Source organism: Rhinoderma darwinii, chromosome 5 (genome assembly GCF_050947455.1).
Source record: "Rhinoderma darwinii isolate aRhiDar2 chromosome 5, aRhiDar2.hap1, whole genome shotgun sequence".
In the NCBI taxonomy this organism is placed as follows: Eukaryota; Metazoa; Chordata; class Amphibia; order Anura; family Rhinodermatidae; genus Rhinoderma; species Rhinoderma darwinii.
In genome coordinates, this window is record NC_134691.1 from 272,788,112 (window position 1) to 272,807,601 (window position 19,490).

The following is a 19,490-nucleotide window of genomic DNA, read 5'->3' on the forward strand; positions in this document are numbered from 1 at the left end:
AAATTTTGTGTTGGCCCACTTTTTTAAGAAAAGTTTGGAGAGCGGCATAAATGGTATAAGAATCCTAATTTTTCCTGCAGATAGTAAGCTTTGCATCGTTTGTGAAGTTGATTTCTTCCCAAAGTCTTCTCTACCTATTTGGATTAGTACTCTAGGTAAATGTCGCTGAGCTGCAGTATCATGCACTTATACAATCATTTCTCAGCATGCACATCTCCATATGGGCTAAGGACTTGCGCTATGAATAATGTAAGCCACTGTGACCATGTATTACATTTTGTGTGCTTTAAAACTTTAATAAGAAAACTAAATTGTGTCCTATGTTTCTTTTACCTAAATAAATAAGCGAGTGTGGAGAGGCTGGGCATGTACATGGTTGTGGCGTTATATTCCTGTTTATAGTACTGTTGTTGACGGCCACAATCCTGTACGGCATCATGTCAGCAGAATGAAGGCCCAATGGGTCCTTGTTTATCCAGATTGTAGGAATTCTGGGATTCCAACCCCCCCTCCCCACCACCGATCACACATTGATAGCCTACCCTAAAGGTGGTTTTATATGGGCAGATATTGCCCGCTTTTAGCCACTTTTATAGGTACAGATCAACAATACAGCTTGTCAATCGGCGCAAGCTTGCGCCATTCACAAGGAGCAACTATTAAAGAAGCTCTGTCACCAAATTAGAAGTGCCCTATCACCTACATAATCTGATTGGCGCTGTAATGTAGATAACAGCAGTGGTTTTTATTTTGAAAAACTATAATTTTTGAGCAAGCTATGAGCAATTTCAGATTTATGCTAATTAGTTTCTTAATAGACAACTGGGCATGTTTTTACTGTTTACTAACTGGGCGTTGTACAGAGGAGTGTATGATGCTGACCAATCAGTGACCAATCGACGTCATACACGTCTCATTGTTCCAGCCCATTGTTAGTGTGATTGTGCAGTGAAAGAAGCTGGGCTGGAACAATGAGAAGTGTATTACGCTGATTGGTCACTGATTGGTCACTGATTGGTCAGTGTCATACACTCCTCTGTACAACGCCCAGTTGGTAAAAAGTAAAAACACGCCCAGTTGTGTATTAAGAAACTAATTAGCATAAATCTAAAATTGCTCATAACTTGCTAAAAAATGATCGTTTTTCAAAATAAAAACCACTGCTGTTATCTACATTACAGCGCCAATCAGATTATGTAGGAGATAGGGCACTTATAATCTAGTGACAGAGCCTCTATAAAAGGAGGAATAATCTCTATCTTGCTTCACAAGGAGCCTCGATCTCTACTGCGATTGTTTGTCTCCATGCATTTGCATCATGTCAGCTGCACATTTTCCTGTTTACACAGGCGGATGTGCTGTGCTAATCCATTTTTATTATTTTTTGGCTACATAAAAGATGCGATCAGCTGATAAACGAGTGTTCACTCGTTCATCGTCCGATCTTTGCACAGAGCGATGATCGGGAACGTGCGTTCACATGGATGCCTTGTTCACCTAATTTGCCCGTGTAAAAGGACTTTTAGGGTAGGCCATAAATGGAAAGTCTTTGGCAACCCATTTAAGACGTTCGAAGAACTAAATGTTGGCTGAAATTGACAGTTTCTACTGAGTCGTCCGCCACTTGACTATGAACTACTGCCTAACAATCTGTTGACTTAAGCTGGCCATACACATTAGATGTATGTTGGCCAAATCCGCCAATCTAATTAGTATGACGAGCGTGTGTGTGCATGGGGGATTCGGGAAGAAAAGCTGTTGGCCGAGTAATTGTTCGGACAAGATCTATCTAAAGTGTATGGCTAGGTTTAATCGGCCTGATTTATTTTGGCTGATGAGCTGACATTCATGTACAATCCGCTGTTTTTCAGCCAATTGAACATTGAGGTGGATTTACTATTCAAATTTAGCAAGAATTGTGGCGTACATGCTGTGTGCCACATTTATTAACTGTTATTTCGACACGCTTGACAAGGGCGTGGCTTCATGTAAATGGGTGAGGTCTAGTCGAAAATGGGCTTGGTTTAACACGCTACACTGTGCACCAAAATTATGACGCAAAAAAACTGGCAAAAACTTAAGCCAACTAATAGGTGGTATAAGGAAGAGAACAAGTGTCTCCGTAGAGGCCAGGCTCCAACATGTTGGATATACTGCGCGGTTTTAAAATGGTTTGAGTATCGGCTGGATTTCCCGGCCTAACCACGGTACAAGTGAATGGGACTCCTGTCATCATAGAAGTTTTATGATGCTAGGAGTCCCTGCCTTCCCACGGAACTGGTGTTCTGTTCTGAGTGAAATTATACATTCACCTGTACTGTGGTCAGGCCGGGAAATCCAGCCGACACTCGGACCGTTTTTCACGGCCCGATCTCGGTCGCGTGCAAGAGGTATTACTCCCGGCCAGTGTCATGGCGACGCGTCTTGCCTTTTCTGAGTGCAGCCCGACCTCCTGTGATGATGCTGCAGCCCATGTGACCGCTGCAGCCTGGGATTAACTGTAGGAGTCGCATGGGATAAAACGTCATCCCTGGAGGCTGGGCTGCACTAAGTACAGTGCAATGCGTTGTTCCCAGGCCTAGTAATGTGTTTTGTTACCTGCGTTGTGTTTTTGTTTTTTATTGTGGCGGTTTTCACACTTCTAATCATGCGATTTAAAGATCATGTGATACAAAGATTCCTTTTTTGCAACACATGATAAATTCTTAATGCCACCAAAGATGGCTTCCAAAACGCAACACACTGACACTTGCGGTTTTTTTGAAGAGGCAAAAAAACCTATAGAAGTCTATGGAAGAAAAACGCCACCAAAATACATGTTGCACGCACAGCACACGGACGAATATTGCGCTCGTCTGAGCCCTTCGAGACGTTAAAAGGAAGTCTGGGGGTCTCCAGTGGCATTGTGGAGTTAGACCAGTTGCTTTAATTTTAATATGTATTAAAGCAAAGGAAAAACCTAAATTGCCTATATACTTTTCACATAATGTGATATGAGATGCACTGTAGAAGTTATGCTAATTAAGTTTCATATTGTGGAGATAATGGGAATAAGAATACTGAAGTGACAAAATTAATTATCCAGTATATAGTAAACCTTTTAAAGTGTCATTAAATTTTTGACGTGTCATAGTGACCTGTCAGAAGTTTTCGATAGGTGGGGTCTAAGCACTGAGACCCCCACCGTTCGCTAAAACAAAGCGGCAAAAGCTCCCGGGTCAGCGTGATACCACATTGTTTCTGATCTGCTTTCCTCGTAGACCCGAGCGAGCGATGTACAGGTTCTGTCTGAGGAAAGCCGATCAGAAACGAAGCAGCACAGCGCCCACTCAACGTTTTTGTTTTAGCGATTGGTGGGGGTCTCAGTGCTTGGTTCCCCACCGATCAAAGCTTCTGACATGTCACAATGACATGTCAAATGTTTTTAGGACAGCACTGATTAAACAGTCCAACTTGTAGTCGGTATGGACACTTATTCCCAGTAAATATGCAATAGACAGTCCGCAATCCAGTGAGGGTGTGGATGGTTGTTCTTGTTCCTGTAGTTCCACAGAGCTCCATACGGTCTCGCGACGTTCGAACTCCTCCTGGTAGGATAAAGTCCTATATCTCTAGTATGAAAGAGAAACATAGTGCAACACCCTCTGAAAAACTGTTTGCTCCACGCTGGTTTTAATCCATACTCCCAAAGTTTACAATGAATAAAATCATCAAATAAAATCGATAAGCGTTCAAAAGCGGCACTCCAAACACTCTCGCCCGAACCCTGGGTTTCGCCCTTCCGGCTTCCACTGGGGCATGTGTGACGTGTCTAATTGACATGATTAAATAGCCGCTACACCATTCGTGTTTACATACAAAAACATTACACTAACATCATACTTTTAAAAATATTTAAAATTTATACAATAATGCCATTAAGAAAGCAACAAACATTATCATAAAGTTGTGTGTATTTAGTATATTTGTTGACATTTTTGACGAAGCTTCTTAAAAAGTTGCAAAATATGTATGACAAATTTAGCACCTTTTGGTTTTTTATTTTTACCATTTCATATTTTCTGCTAATCTGAATACCCAATAAGTATATAGCTAGTGTCTGCACCAATCAGAAGCAAGGGTAGCTGGACCAATCAAAGAACTAATGCAGAATGAACACGGGAGTTCATTGAGAGGAACGGACTTCTACGTAATGCAGACCATGCACAGTAGTACATTATGAGAAATAAACTTCTACAAAATCAATAGTCTCAAAATCGCATTATCAGCATTCTATTCAAACACAAAAAAAAACCCCTAACTAAATGTTACCTATAGCAATAGTTAATTTATCATATATAAGGCGGACAAGTGTTAGGCTGAACCCCATGAATATTAATTTTATAAAAAAAACAAACCACATAATCTGGTGACAGAGCATCTTTAAGTGTCCTATCTCCTACGTAACCTGATTGACACTGTAAGTAGATAACAGTATATTTTATTTTGAAAAACGATCATTTTTGAGCAAGTTATGAGCAATTTTAGATTTATGCTAATTCGTTTCTTAAAGACCAACTGGGCGTGTTTTTACTTTGGTCAGCCTCATACACTTCTTTACAACACCCACTTGTTCAAAAGTAAAAACACGCCCAGTTGGTCTTTAAGAAACTAATTAGCATAAATCTAAAATTGCTCATAACTTGTTCAAAAATGATCATTATTAAAAAAACAAACACTGCTGTACCACATGGTCTTCATGTTAATCCATCTGCTGATTGTCAAGCCTGCTGATAGTTAAAAGGGGCTTGTCTTCATAAATCAACCCTTTTAAGGGTATGAACAGACAGCGTAAACACTGCTGATTTTCCGCAATGGATTAATTGTGGAAAATCTGCATCGTATTACAGTAGCAGCAGCAGCGTGTGAGATTTTTGACAAATCTCGTCCCCACACAGCTGTTAAAAGCCGCCGAAAACAAAATGCACATAAATTGACGTGTGGTTTCCTCAATCGCAGCATGTTCAATTAATGCTACGGAATCGCAGTTCTTATGTTGCAGGTTTTCCCATTTGAATTCAATGGGGTGCTTAAACCTGCAACAAAGTGGTTTGTGTGTTGCGACATTTGCGGCGGAATCACAGCGATTCTGCCGCATAAATCGCAAGTAAGAAAAAGAAAGTTTATACTTACCCAGGTTTCCATGCTTCTTCTCCAGTCCAGCCTCCTGGGATGGTGTTTCATCCCATGTGACGGCTGCAGTGGTCACATGGCTTGCAACGTCATCCCAGGAGGCCGAACTATGCGGAGAGAAGAAGCAGGGGGTAAGTATGAAAAGTTTTTGGTTTGTTCTTTTCCGGCGCTGCATTACTCAGTGGAAATTCCGCTGGAAAAACTATCCACAATGTGGTGCAATTTTTCAGACGCCATTCCCAGCGATGTTCAGGGCGGATACACTGCGAATCTTGATACAACGTATCCGCCCAGAACACGCCATGTTTGTTTGTAGCCTTTTTAGCTTCTTGCATCTGTAGTGCATCCGACTCCACTGCGATTTACTGCATTTTAAAGGTGGCTGAACTGCTAGAACATAACGTTCACTGAACGGTTGGACTATGCCCAAGATGTGCCACATTGTGTGTTTTGTATTTCTTGGCCTATTCATACAGGTTAATTAACTCTAGATACAGAACTTACATGGGCTATAATACAAGTGTCTATTAGGTCTCGTGTGTAGACGGTTTTAATTGGCTAATCCTAGTTTCCATAAAACAATGACTTAATTTACTTACATTGGAATTATGTTTTGTCTTTTCTTATTAATAATAATGAAAAAACGTTTTTTGTTTTTTTTAAGGTGTTTAAACACAAATAAAAATCTTTTAAAGCTTGTATTTGGGACACAGAATTTACCAACAAAATTGCGGGTTTTTAATGTCTTAGTGCTTCGAATATAATATATAAAATTTCTCTGACCCATGTTCTTCTCTTTTTGGTGGGGGTCCCTTTTTTAACAGATTGACAAATATGGAATGCGCAAGACAGTGTATACCCTGGCGGATCTGGTGAGAATTAAGAATTGGGTAATTTTTTATCTTTTTCTGTTTCCTTTTCTTCCCATAATACTAAATGTTCTATAAAGTTTAGTAACTTGCTTTGTGCAGCTGAAATGTTCTAGATGTCCTACATGTTAAGTGAAGTGTCTCTGTAAAAAGAGACTTGAAGCTATATTCGCGTATTGTCTTGTACATTTAAAAAAATAAAAAATATTTTGAAAATATTTCCATGCAAAGAAATGTCATGTTTTTGTTTTTGCCCCAATCCGATTAGCATTTTGATATTTTTACTCTTTTTGGATGCTGAGGGGTAAAAGGACATATATTACAAGATATATATATATATATATATATATATATATATATATATATATGTGTGTGTGTGTGTAATCCTATTACCCCCTGAAAAATTGTTCTGAATGTTTTCAAATCTAATTTATGTGCATCTAGAAATTCATAGAACTTAACCAGCTACGGCAGATGCGTTAAATATCCATCATTCTGAACTTGCCCTCTTTAATCCTATAAACATCATTCGTATATGGCCAGATTTACTCACAATGCTAATACAGATGGAAATAAATTCTATGCAAAAAAATCATAAAGTTCTGCTTTTATTTTTCAAAAAACACTATGATGTGCATTAATGTTTTTGGAGGTGAGATAAAGTAGTGATCTTTGAAACAAATTTATTATTTTTTTTTTGTTACTTTCGGTCTTCCACCTTATTGCAGAACATTATAGTCAGCCTCTCCCTTGGATTGAAATTCCTGACTATAAGGATCAATAGATTCCATTCAAACGAACTTTAGGTTTATCATATTTGTAAATGTTTGGAAAATCTCCACAATAACGATAATTGAATGCCCGGATCCTGAGGGTCAGGCTTTAAGCTAGCCATACATTCGTGACCTCGGACTGCTATTTTCTGAACAACTTGTTCATCGTCGACCTGTGAAGGTTGTTTTCTTTTACGACAACACTATAAGGTAAAATGACAAATCTTTGATTGATCTGTGACCTGGTCTGGGCTTCTATTGATTAGATTTTTTTGGCATAAATGACTTTACAATCACTGGAAAAATCCAACAGGGCAAATTAACTTTTCCACTGATATCTGCCTTCACTCGGCATCCGACTTACTGCTGTCATAAAAAAGGCACCAATCGTCAGAAGAGACTGGTCTGAATCTCTCCTCTTTAAGGGGTTTTCCAAGAAAGGTGATGTGTTTGATCACTAGGGGCCCCACCGATCGCTAGAAAAGGGGCTCTGAACCTGCTGAATCGCTGCTTTATTTAAAGTTCCCACTGCGGTCGTCCAGTTAGGAGGAACTGGGGGGTTGGGACCGCCATTTTAGCCATCGGTGGGGGTCCTGTGAGTAGATTTAAAATGGTTCATTGTGAGAATACCCCCTTTTAAGTTTTCACATTTTTTGACCACGAACGACTGGCAGAATCCCTGAATTACAAAGCTTTTTTGCAGCTCTGATTTCCTAATATTCGTAGGGTAATGTACTACCAACTAAAGCCGTAACCGATTAACAAAATAAATTCTCGCCGTGGTCTAAGAGGATATGTCCGGTTGCCTATAAGAAGGCTGAAGCTGCTGTTTTTATAATACTTGTATTTTTTATTTTGTTTTTTTTTGGGCGTTTGAAATCTTGACAATTACACAATGTTATAAGTTTTGACGAACTTTAAACATTTTAAAACCTATTTATACATTTGCCTAACTATCTCTTCCATGTAGGTTTGCTGTATATGAAGTCCTTGTAAGGCTTTTTCCAGCGTAGCAATTCCTTTTTTAACAACTAACATAAGGGGTGGCTTTACAAAAAAGGAAAAATGGCAGCTATTTCCCCTTTAAAATTAAGTATGTTTTCCTCCCTCTGATCTAAAATATTGATTCAATTAAAACCTGTAGCTTAATGTCGTGGCCCTATTTTGACCTCCTGTCTTTACCTCTCCCTTCCTTGGATAAGGAGCATTAGTGCTTGGGAGCGTATTTCACCCATCATTGAGTGAAATGTAAAAAAAAATTTCCCTATCTTTTTATCTCAAAATAAGTAGCAGGGCAGTATAGAAAACTGACCACCCCTTTAAAACTTTTTGTATTTCCGCCAAGATATGATTGTTTTTTCTGGAAACCTTTTTTGAATTCGAACTATGCAAAGACTAAAAGACTTGCTACAATTCTAAATCCAAATTAAACTCACAATGAACATATGTATAAATGTCCTTAGACTATTTAGAGTGATGTTGCAGAAAAGTCCTGAGAGTTGGTGTAGATGGGAGTAAGGGTCCTTTTACACCGGCCAATATGGGCCATAAAAACTAGCGCCTATCAACGAGACCGCTCGTTGATCGGCCCTCGTTTGCTTCTTTCACAATGATCTATGATTTGTAATGCATGGGGATGAGCGATTGTTACTACAATTGCTCGTCCCCGTGCATTTTCATAATTTCGACAGCACCTCTCCCTGTTTACACAGGGAGGTGTGCTGCCAACAACGATAATATTTTGTGCTGCATAAATTATACCATCAGCCGATGAACGAGCGTCTGCTCGTTTATCGACTGATTGTTGCCCTGTTTACACAGGGCAATGATCGGGAACGAGCATTCATACTAGTGCTTGTTTGCCTGATCATTGCCCCATGTAAAAGGCCCATAAAAGGGTATTTCCATGTTGATAGATCAACCTAAAATGGTCATCTACTCCGTTATGAACTGTTGTAAATTTCTATATTTGTAGAAATGCTTTATTTTCGTAGATATCAAACTTTCATCTCACTGACAGCCATCTCCATCACATTGACACATCTGGCCACCGCTTATTCCCTTTAGCGGTGGCCATGCTTGCGCACTAATTTGCCCCCTTGGTGAGGATGGCGTGGTATCATAAACTCGCTTGACTGCGTATGCGCGTTATCGCCCGGCCACCTCTCTAGCTATATGCAGAATAGCAGTCGGCTCGAGAGAGGGTATATGTCTTGGTGCTTCAACGGTGAATAAAATGGGGATGAACGGGGCATAAAAAGCTCATTACACATTATTAGTTGAATACAGGGTGATTAGAAGGATGAGTGTAAACAGGACACAAATTGGGGTGGGACAAAAAAAAAACCATTGTGGGGAAGACTAGGGGGGACAGTCTTAACCACGCTTACCATTCCTGGTTGAGACGATCATTCAGTCAGGTTCATTCCCGATGCTGATAGTTCTACATTATCTAGCCGTGTCGGGCGCGCACACTAAGAGCAGAGCAGCCTGATTGACATCAAGCTTGTCACACTCACATTTAGAACAGGAAGTAGCTGCGTTGAAATGCTTAGAAAAACGACACTTAGAAAATTAATACAAAGGAAGAATTTAGATTATTAAACTAATATTTGGCAGTATATTTCATATTGATGAAGAAAAACAAAATAAGGCTTCACTTGGGAATAATCACGTTTGTATTAGTCAGTAATGTGATATAAAGAGCTCAACATGTTGATATTGGCACAATGAGGATTAGAAGTGAGTTAAAAGGGTTGTCGGGACAGCCAGGTGAGTATTACTTGTTTTTGTTATTTTATCACATCCCCTGCCTGCAGCCTGGCTTTTAGATATCGCGGACAATCACTTAGTATGTATGTGAACACCAGCAAAGTCCTGTGATTGTTTTCATTTATGCCGGCTTCAACCAATTAGCGGCCTTACCTCTCCGCATCTAAAGGCTCTTTTACACAGGCCAATGATCGGGTAACTTAGTGTTCATATTAACACTCGTTCCTGATCATTGCCTTGAGTAAATAGGGCAACTATCCGCTAATAAACGAGCAAAAGCTAGTTCGTCGGCTGATCGTATAGTTTATGCAGCACTAAATATTGTTGTCAGCAGCACATCCACCTGTGTAAACGGAGGATGTGAAGCCGACGTCATGGACATGTATGGGGATGAACAACTGTAGTAACGATCACTCGTCCCATACATAACCAAGCATTGCTCCTTGTGAAAGGAGCAAACGAGCGCAGATCAACAAGCCCATATCGGGCTGTGTAATAGGACCTTAAAGAGGCTCTGTCACCAGATTTTGCAACCCCTATCTGCTATTGCAGCAGATAGGCGCTGCAATGTAGATTACAGTAACGTTTTTATTTTTAAAAAACGAGCATTTTTGGCCAAGTTATGACCATTTTCGTATTTATGCAAATGAGGCTTGCAAAAGTACAACTGGGCGTGTTGAAAAGTAAAAGTACAACTGGGCGTGTATTATGTGCGTACATCGGGGCGTGTTTACTACTTTTACTAGCTGGGCGTTCTGACGAGAAGTATCATCCACTTCTCTTCAGAACGCCCAGCTTCTGGCAGTGCAGATCTGTGACGTCACTCACAGGTCCTGCATCGTGTCGGCACCAGAGGCTACAGTTGATTCTGCAGCAGCATCAGCGTTTGCAGGTAAGTAGCTACATCGATTTACCTGCAAACGCCGATGCTGCTGCAGAATCATCTGTAGCCTCTGGTGCCGATGTGTCCTCGCTCGTCTGACACGATGTAGGACCTGTGAGTGACGACACAGCGTGATCTCTTGAGAACACGCTGTGTGTCTGTCACTGCCAGAAGCTGGGCGTTCTGAAGAGAAGTGGATGATACTTCTCATCAGAACGCCCAGCTAGTAAAAGTAGTAAACACGCCCCGATGTACGCATATAATACACGCCCAGTTGTACTTTTGCAAGCCTCATTTGCATAAATACGAAAATGGTTATAACTTGGCCAAAAATGCTTGTTTTTTAAAAATAAAAACGTTACTGTAATCTACATTGCAGCGCCTATCTGCTGCAATGGCAGATAGGGGTTGCAAAATCTGGTGACAGAGCCTCTTTAAAGCTGACCAAACGCTAGAAATTTTTGAAAGGCTGATTTAGACAATTTGTATGATATAATAGAAGATCTGGCACCCAACAACATTTTCTTGAATGCAATCCACAAATAAAAAGATGACGTTTCGGTCAAAACGCTATGACCTTTCTCAAATCCTCTGTAATAATCAAAAAGATCATTTTGATAAGCATATTTACGTATTCACACGTCATAAATCTATTCCCTAGAATTGTGACTAAGTGTTACGTAACAAATACATCCAGATACCCGCAGCTTTACGTTCATGCGTATGTGGTACTGATCTAGAATCCGGTAAGAGTATACTAGTGTATTTAAACCAAAACATCCTCTATAAAGTTATACAAGTTATAGAACACCGTCTAATACAGCAAGGTTAGACAATTATACCTTACCGGATTGCGTTCGTATACAGGAGAACACGCTAACTGCGACATCTGCCGCCAGAAGGGAAATGAGCGCTACTGACCTGTATCACATGAGGCCTTTTAAATCATTCATTCGAACCCAGCTGTTGAAATTATTAGGTCATATCCATTTGGACTAGTCCCAGTATGTACACTTGAAGGGCTACTGCCGGAAATGTTAATCACCTGACTTCTTTTTATGAATGATACAATCTCAGTACTATAACATCACTTCTCGTTGTTCGTTAGAAAACACCTTACCGGAATGTGTTTATAGGTATGTAGTTCACATCATTCCCGCTATCGCATGAATATTCTTCTATTTGGTAATCCCAGAATATGGCATTTACTTTTGTCTTGAGTGCAATTGCACTAATATTTTTTATATTATTTTGTAAGTACTGAGATTGTACTATAACTACGTGTATGGTTGTGTCCACGGAAGGCTCAGATTCATGATTATTTTATTTCTGAATTTTTCATTCATAAAAAGAAGTCAGGTGATTTAACATTTCCGATAGTAGCCCTTCAAGTGTACACACTGACTAGTCCAAATGGATATTACGTAATAATTTCAACAGCTGGGTACTACTTAATGATTTAAAAGGCCTCATGTGATACGGGTCAGTAGCGCTCCTTTCCCTTCTGGCGGCGGATGTTGCAGTTAGCGTGTTCTCCTGTATACAAACGACAAACCGGTAAGGTTTAATTGTCTAACCTTGTTGTATTAAACGGTGTTCTATAACTTGTATAATTGTATGGGGGATGTTTTGGTTTAAATACACTAGCATATTTTTAAGGGATACTAGATCGGTACCATATACGCATGAATGCAAAGCTGTGGGTATCTGGATGCACTGGTTACGTAACACAAACATTTCTATTCCCTAGAATTCTGAATTTCTTATGACGTGTTAATACGTAAATATCTTTATTAAAATTATCTTTGATTTATTATTACAGAGGATTTGAGAAAGGTCTTAGTGTTTTGACTGAAACGTCCTCTATTTCTGTGGATTGCAAATAAAAATACTATTGTTTCAAGAAAAAGTTGAGTGCCGGATCTTCTATTATATCTTACGGATTCGAACCCCATCCGTGCACTTTGATTTAGAGTGTCGTGGTTCCTTCAAGATTTAGATCATTGGTATGTTGGGACATATGGCATGCACTCTATCGATTGTCATGATTTCATGAATAGAACTCCAAAAACTGAGATGGGAAATATGGATCTAAGATAGGGAAATTATATTGTGAGCCCTATTGGGGGCAGGGACATCACTACAGAATATGTCGGTGCTATATAATCAACAGAAATAAATAAATGAAAAAAGACCCCCTGCCCAGGTCTCAGAACAAGGCAAAGAAAGGGTGACCTGACAATTTTTATTTATGTGGTCGTCCAGAAAGCCAACATGCACAGACCAAATGTTGTTCAGAAAGTGGCCATCAAAAATTGGTATGAAATTTTAATTTAATAGATTTTAGTTGAAAATCATAGGTTTATTGCTGTGTGTTTTTTGTTTTGTTTTATAAATTAGACTATAAAATAAACTAGTGGGAGGTAATGATTAATTTGGACCTCGCAATGGCCATTTTGTTCTTAAAGTCTGATGAGGAGTCTTATACTTGGCTTGTGTTTGTACAGATCCATGATCTCAGACATGCTTGTAGATTATCGCTTCTCCCATGCTGTCGTTTTACGTCATGAGCAAGATTGTTTGCATGCTGCATGTAAACATAGGAAGGACACAGAATCTATAGGCAAGACTTCCTGACCTTAGGCTAGGAAAATGCCAATGTTTTGATGGTGTGCTTATTGTTTCTTTTTAGATCTAGCTGTTGAGATATACAGATACATACAAATCTACATACATATTTATTTATGCCTGGAAAAGCGACTTCATCTGGAAGTTCTAATAAGATAATTGTTTAAGATATTGCAGGAACAATTTTCCATATTCTGGGCCCTGTTAAACAAATCTAGGCAGTTTTCCAGTAATGAGATATTGGAGGAAACCTGTGCCGTGTGGATGTTGTTTTTATAAGCGTTTTACATGGAGCAGATGGATAACTGGTGGTAAAGTAGGTTTGAGTGTTTTTAATTTAGGAGCTGAGGGCACCCAGCTTTGGTGAGACTTTGGAGTGTGACTCATGCCTGGGATTCCTGGAAGTAGCTTAGGAGGGGGTAGGGTGAGGAGATGATGGAGTTGAAAAGAAGAGCCGTCTGACTTCCCGTAATCTCCCATATGTGTCACCTTCTCATCCCATCTTATGAGTAAGTGTGGTTTATGATAGACCTAATAATGCTACCCGTATGAAGCATCTACTATATACTCCTATCTTAAATATATTTATATTGAGCACTTGTTCTTTGTATATTGTATAAGTATGTATGTATATATAATATATATATGTGTGTGTGTGTGTGTGTGTGTATATATATATATATTTATATATTATAATGTAGGTCAATGTGTGATTTTGGGGCAGAGAGCTGTGTGTTCGTATACAAATACTTGAGTGAAATTGAGTTTACTATAGTAGTTATGTTATAGTACGTTGGTGACCACTTAATATAATTTTTTTAATGTTTGATACATGAAAATGTAAAAAAGCTAGATTAAAGATTACCTTCTTAATTTTTTTTAATTTAAATATTACTTTTGAAGTTACTCCAAAAATTTAGCTCTTTAATAAAAGATCAGGCACTGTGTACTATCCGAAAAAGTTGCATCACCATATTCAGGTTTTTTTTTAAGATATTTAACCGCATTTGCAATTTTTGGGAACTCCTGTAACAGACTGACTTTTCGTTAAATAATGATTTATGGGAGAACGGATCTCTTGAATGCCTGGGTGATAGCCGTCAGCTACTCAATGTTTATGGGCAATACATACTGTATTGTGCGTTCTTTACGTGTCCCTTAAACTGTATTCCACTTCCCGCCAGATGAGACAGCAGACCACCTACATAACCCTTGGTGGGCAGGCAGTTAAACAATTAGTATTTGAGTGATTACACATTTGTTTTCATTTTTTTTATTTATTCACAAGTCAGGAAATATTATTAATTAGATTCTAATTTATAACACTTCCATGTGCTGGGCACTAGACGGAGCAGTTCCAAAAATTGCAGCATGGTCACTGTGGTAAAGCAACCTCATTGATTTATGCTGCAAATTTGGGGTGGACACACTCTCCTCTAGTGTCCTCACACAATCCCCCCTCCCTTCTTCTGGCTAGTGCCAGGAGAAGGAGGCGTTTGAATCTTCAAACCTCCTACACTGTGTGCCGCCATTTTCTGAGCAACTGCACAGTGTAGGAGGATTAGATACAGTGCTCAGCAGACATTATAACACGAACATACACTAACACAATACACATATCATATATATGACCATAAATTACCTGCTCCTGCTGCCGCCTCCGCTCCTATTCCTTGCGCCTTCGCTTCCTTGAACATATGGCCGGAAGTCGTCATCTTGCTGTCTGGCAGCGGCTTCCGGTCCACATGAAAATGGCGCCGGATTTCACTCTGCGAACGAGTTTAGTTTTGGTCTGTGTGGGAGCGGCGCATGCGCCGTTCCCACACAGACGGCATACGCTTCAGAGAATGGACCGGCTCCCGTTCGCATTCTCTATGGGGTTGTATGTGCCGTATTCCATCTCTGTATGTGTCGTTAATCGACACGTACAGAGATGAAAAAAAAAAATGGCAGCCCCCATAGAGAAGTAAAAGTAAAAACACAGTAAAAAGTAGAACATGAGAACAAAAAAGAAATTAAATTTATGTTAATATCATATTAAAAGCAATATAATAATAATAAATAAAAATAAAAAAAAGACTCCTTCCCTTTAAGGGTACCCATACACATTAGATTAATGTTCGCCAAACCTGACTATTTTGGTAGGACCGACCAATCATTTATTGTGTATTGGGATGTCTCGACTCTGTCCTGATGGCAGATAATGGGGGAAAGAAGGTTTGGTATGTCTAATTTCATCATGCTCTATTGTTTCTTTGTTCTCACGGGAGATGTCCCTGCCAGAGGTGTTTGGCAGCAGCCTTTTTTCCCCTCTCCCCATTTAGCACACATGCATGCCCAGACGTGTATGGGGGGGGGGGGGGGCATAGCTGTAGTCAGTTATCTAAGGTCTACGGCCACCCTAACTCTAGAAAGACTAGAGTTTTGCCACTTCTAAGGGACCTTTATTGCTTCATATAGGTAAGATATAATCTTTAAGAGGAGAATAGCGAATTAAATGTCATTGCAAACTTTTTGGTGTGCTAAAAGCTCTGTGACACTATTGCTTTTGTGGGAGCTCAAGGGTTAACTCTTTCTGTTTCCAAATTTTTTTTTTCATCCATGTTTGACCTAGTACTCTTCCCCCACATCCTTCACCTAACATGCTGCATTGATCAGTGTCTTTTAAACTTCGAGTATACCATTACAATGTCCTTTTATAAGACCATAAAGGAATTCCTTTGGTTAGTAAAAGCCAAGGTATGTGGTCTTGGAGTTTTTGTTTTTTGTCTTTTTTTAATTTCTTTTCAGCTGTCTGGTTAGTGATCGGCATCTGACAAGATTCCTCATATTTAAATGCCTAATTTACTCAGTTTGCATGGCTTGAAGGACAGCGTTCTCATTACTCTGCAGAAGTGTTTTTAGTTACCACAACATGGTCCTTGAATAAATGTGCCGTCATTTATGTATTGAGATCATATCACCCTGGGCTATAAAAATTACACACATTCTTTTTATATAACTACCTAATAGCTTGTTTTATTTTTATGGCATTGTTTCAGGTAATGAAAATATTAGGAGAGGAATTGAGTTGCTTTCCATGAATGGATCACGTTGGGATCTTCAAATGCATCTTTTAGTGATTATAACTTTTAACTTGAATATCCTCCTATTTTAAAGATGCTCTGTCACCACATTATAAGTGCCCTATCTCCTACATAAGGAGATGAGCGCTATAATGTAGGTGACAGCAGTGCTTTTTATTTAAATAAAAGATCTTTTTTCACCACTTTATTAGCGATTTTAGATTTATGCTAATGAGTTGCTTAATGCCCAAGTGGGCGTGTTTTTACTTTAGACCAAGTGGGCGTTGTACAGAGGAGTGTATGTCGCTGACCAATCAGCATCATGCACTCCTCTCCATTCATTTAGGCAGCGCATAGGGATCCTTTTAGATCGCTATGTGCTGTCTTATACTATCACATTAACAATACTGAAGTGTTTATTCACTTGGTCTAAAGTAAAAATACGCCCACTTGGGCATTAAGCAACTCATTAGCATAAATCTAAAATTGCTAATAAAGTGGTAAAAATAGATCATTTTATTAAATAAAAAGCACTGCTGTCACCTACATTATAGCGCCGATCTCCTTATGTAGGAGATACGGAACTTATGTGGTGACAGAGCCTCTTTAATAATTCCCTATCTCCTAACTAATCTAATTGGCGCTATGATGCTGATAACTTTTCAAATAATAAACGTTTTTGAAAAACCATTACACTGTAGTTATGAGCATTGATAGGTCAGAGGCTGTGAGGAAGCTCCACCTCAGGATAATTGCTGATGTTGACGCCCACATGTCTTGTCTTGTATAGGTTCATTTACATATTTAGAAAAAAAGCTCATAACTTTTAAAATGTTTTGGGACAAAATTTTCAGTAGCATTATCAGTGTGACACCGCCTATTAGATTAGCTAAGAGAGAGGGCATTACTAAACTACTGAGAGATCCTCTTTAAAAGGAATGTGTCGCTAGAATTTTTTTTTTTTCCTTTTTTTTTTTTTTAGTTAAACAATTATTATTTGAGTGATTACTGTGGGGGTTTAGCATCAGGAGAGGTTGGTACAGCGGTTTCTTAGTAGCCAGAGACAGGGACACCGTGCATTAAAGTTCATAACAGGGCTTTGCCTGTGTTTTATTCTTGTCAAAGAAACAGCCTCTTGTACAACAAGGCAAAATACAAAATAAATCCTGCTCGTCTGAGCACTAACTAAACAAGATATTATTTAACTATACCAAGTGCCTTCCTACCAGGCACTGGACACAAAGTAACACAGGTCTTTACTCACATAGCATACAGGCTACTCCAGACTTAGTAGTCTCCAGTCTGAGTCAGGGGTGAGACTGACACACACTGTGTCTGCACCTTTTTATATACAGGCTGCAGGTGCAGCTAATTGAGCAGCAGCCTTGTCCTACAAACAGAGATGGACTAGGGATTGGGGAACCCGCCCTGCTCTTCCCCAAACCAACTCCAGGCCCTTTTTCCGGCTTTTCCTTAAGCAGAGATTGGAAAGCTAGAGCTTTCTATTGCAAAAACTACTCATTCCCTGGAGCCTAGGATACATATGACAGGATTCTAGGGGAAATGTACCTTCCCTCAATGACTTTACCTGTCACTGTCTCACATTACACATTGTTTTATTTATTTTTTCACAAGTCAGGAAATATTATAAATTAGATTCTAATTTATAACCTTTCCATGTGCTGGCCACTAGAGTGAGCAGTTCCCAAAATTGCAGCATGGTCAATGTGGTAAAGCAACCTCATTGCTTTATGCTGCAAATTTGGGGTAGACACACTCTCTCTGTCCTCACACAATCCCCCCACCCTTATTCTGGCTAGTGCCAGGAGAAGGAGGGGTTTGAATCTTCAAACCTCCTACACTGTGTGCCGCCATTTTCTGAGCGACTGCACAGTGTAGGAGGATTAGATACAGTGCTCAGCAGACATATACATACACGAACATAATACACATATCACATACACAAACACAAACATAAATTACCTGCCACCTCAGCTCCTATTACTTGCGTCTTCACTTCCTTGAACATATGGCAGGAAGCCACGGCCGGAAGTCGTCATCTTACTGTCCGGCAGCGGCTTCCGGTCCACATGAAAATGGCGCCAGATTTCGCTCTGCTAACATGCTTCGTTTTGGTCTGTGTGGGAGCGGCGCATGCGCCGTTCCCACACAGATGGCGTACGCTGCAGAGAATGGAACGGCTCCCGTTCACATTCTCTATGGGGTTGTATGTGCCGTATTCCATCTCTGTATGTGCCGTTAATCGACACATACAGAGATGGAAAAAAAATGGCAGCCCCCATAGAGAAGTAAAAGTAAGTAAAAAGTAGAACACAAGAACACAAATAAATACAATTTATGTTAATATCATACTAAAAGCAACATGATAAAAAAAATAAAAATAATTCATGACCCCTCTTTAACACCATGTCATTTCTCGGTCCAACATTCTGTGCTGATTCATTTATATTTTCTTATTTTAGTTATTTATGCTTATTTTTTTTTAAACCGTCTTTTTATTTTATTTTATTTTTTTAATGAAGACCAGCAGAAGAGTACAATAAAACAAAGTTGGTGACCTCTGTAGGACTAAGCCCAGCTAGCCTATTGGGCCTGGGATCATCAAGTGGGTAAGGGTCCAAAAATGGAGAACCAAGATTAATGGCAACCAGAAATAAGCTTGGACTAATAGGGGAAGACAAGTGAATAAAAAGGGAATAAGGGGGAAGGCGCTTAGGCCCTGCTGTAATTTGATGGACCTGTGTCTTTTTTTTTTTTTCCCCCCACTTTTGTAACACATTTAAAGAGGACATTCAAGTTGCTGGAAAGGCATTGGCCCTCCATGGTTCAGAAATTTCCTCGGAAGAATTAAAGGCATTATCTGTGGCTTTTAAAAAATCTGCAGCAGGGCATGGAATGGCCTAAAGTAATAAACTAACACATGCTCACTCTCAAGTGCTCTGGTCCCAGTAGCTCCTGCAGGTGTCCTATACCGCTGCAGCCAATCACTGGCCTTAACGGTGATCCTGCAATGAACAGCAATTGGCTGCAGCATCATGTCACCAATAAAAGGCATGTGACTACTGCAGGACCTTTCAGGAGCAGGGAATGGGGCCTCAGAGCTGGAAGGGAAGGCACTTCAGGGTGCAAGTATCTGCTAGTTTATAACTTTTTATAACATCTTATGCCCTGCTGGCAATTTTTAAATGTCCCGGATAACATCTTTAAGGCAGATAATTTCTCATTGGTCATGTAGTAGTTCATTCGCCACTTGATTTTCGAAAAGTCAAGAGTTTGCTGCTTCTAAGCTGTTGCTATAGTCTGTTTG

The 19,490-nt window shown here is 39.6% G+C and overlaps 1 protein-coding gene across 2 annotated transcripts in view; it reads left to right on the top strand.

Moving 5' to 3' along the window:
• The window catches only part of TRIM71 (tripartite motif containing 71), an 80,840-nt gene that overhangs the window by 23,386 nt on the left and 37,964 nt on the right, over window positions 1–19,490 (top strand). Inside the window, exon 2 of one of the 2 annotated variants that reach the window (XM_075827159.1) lies at window positions 5,997–6,062. In XM_075827159.1, the coding sequence (XP_075683274.1) occupies window positions 5,997–6,062 (66 nt within the window). The remainder of the gene's footprint in view (window positions 1–5,996; window positions 6,063–19,490) is intronic. The other variant, XM_075827160.1, reaches the window with a different exon arrangement.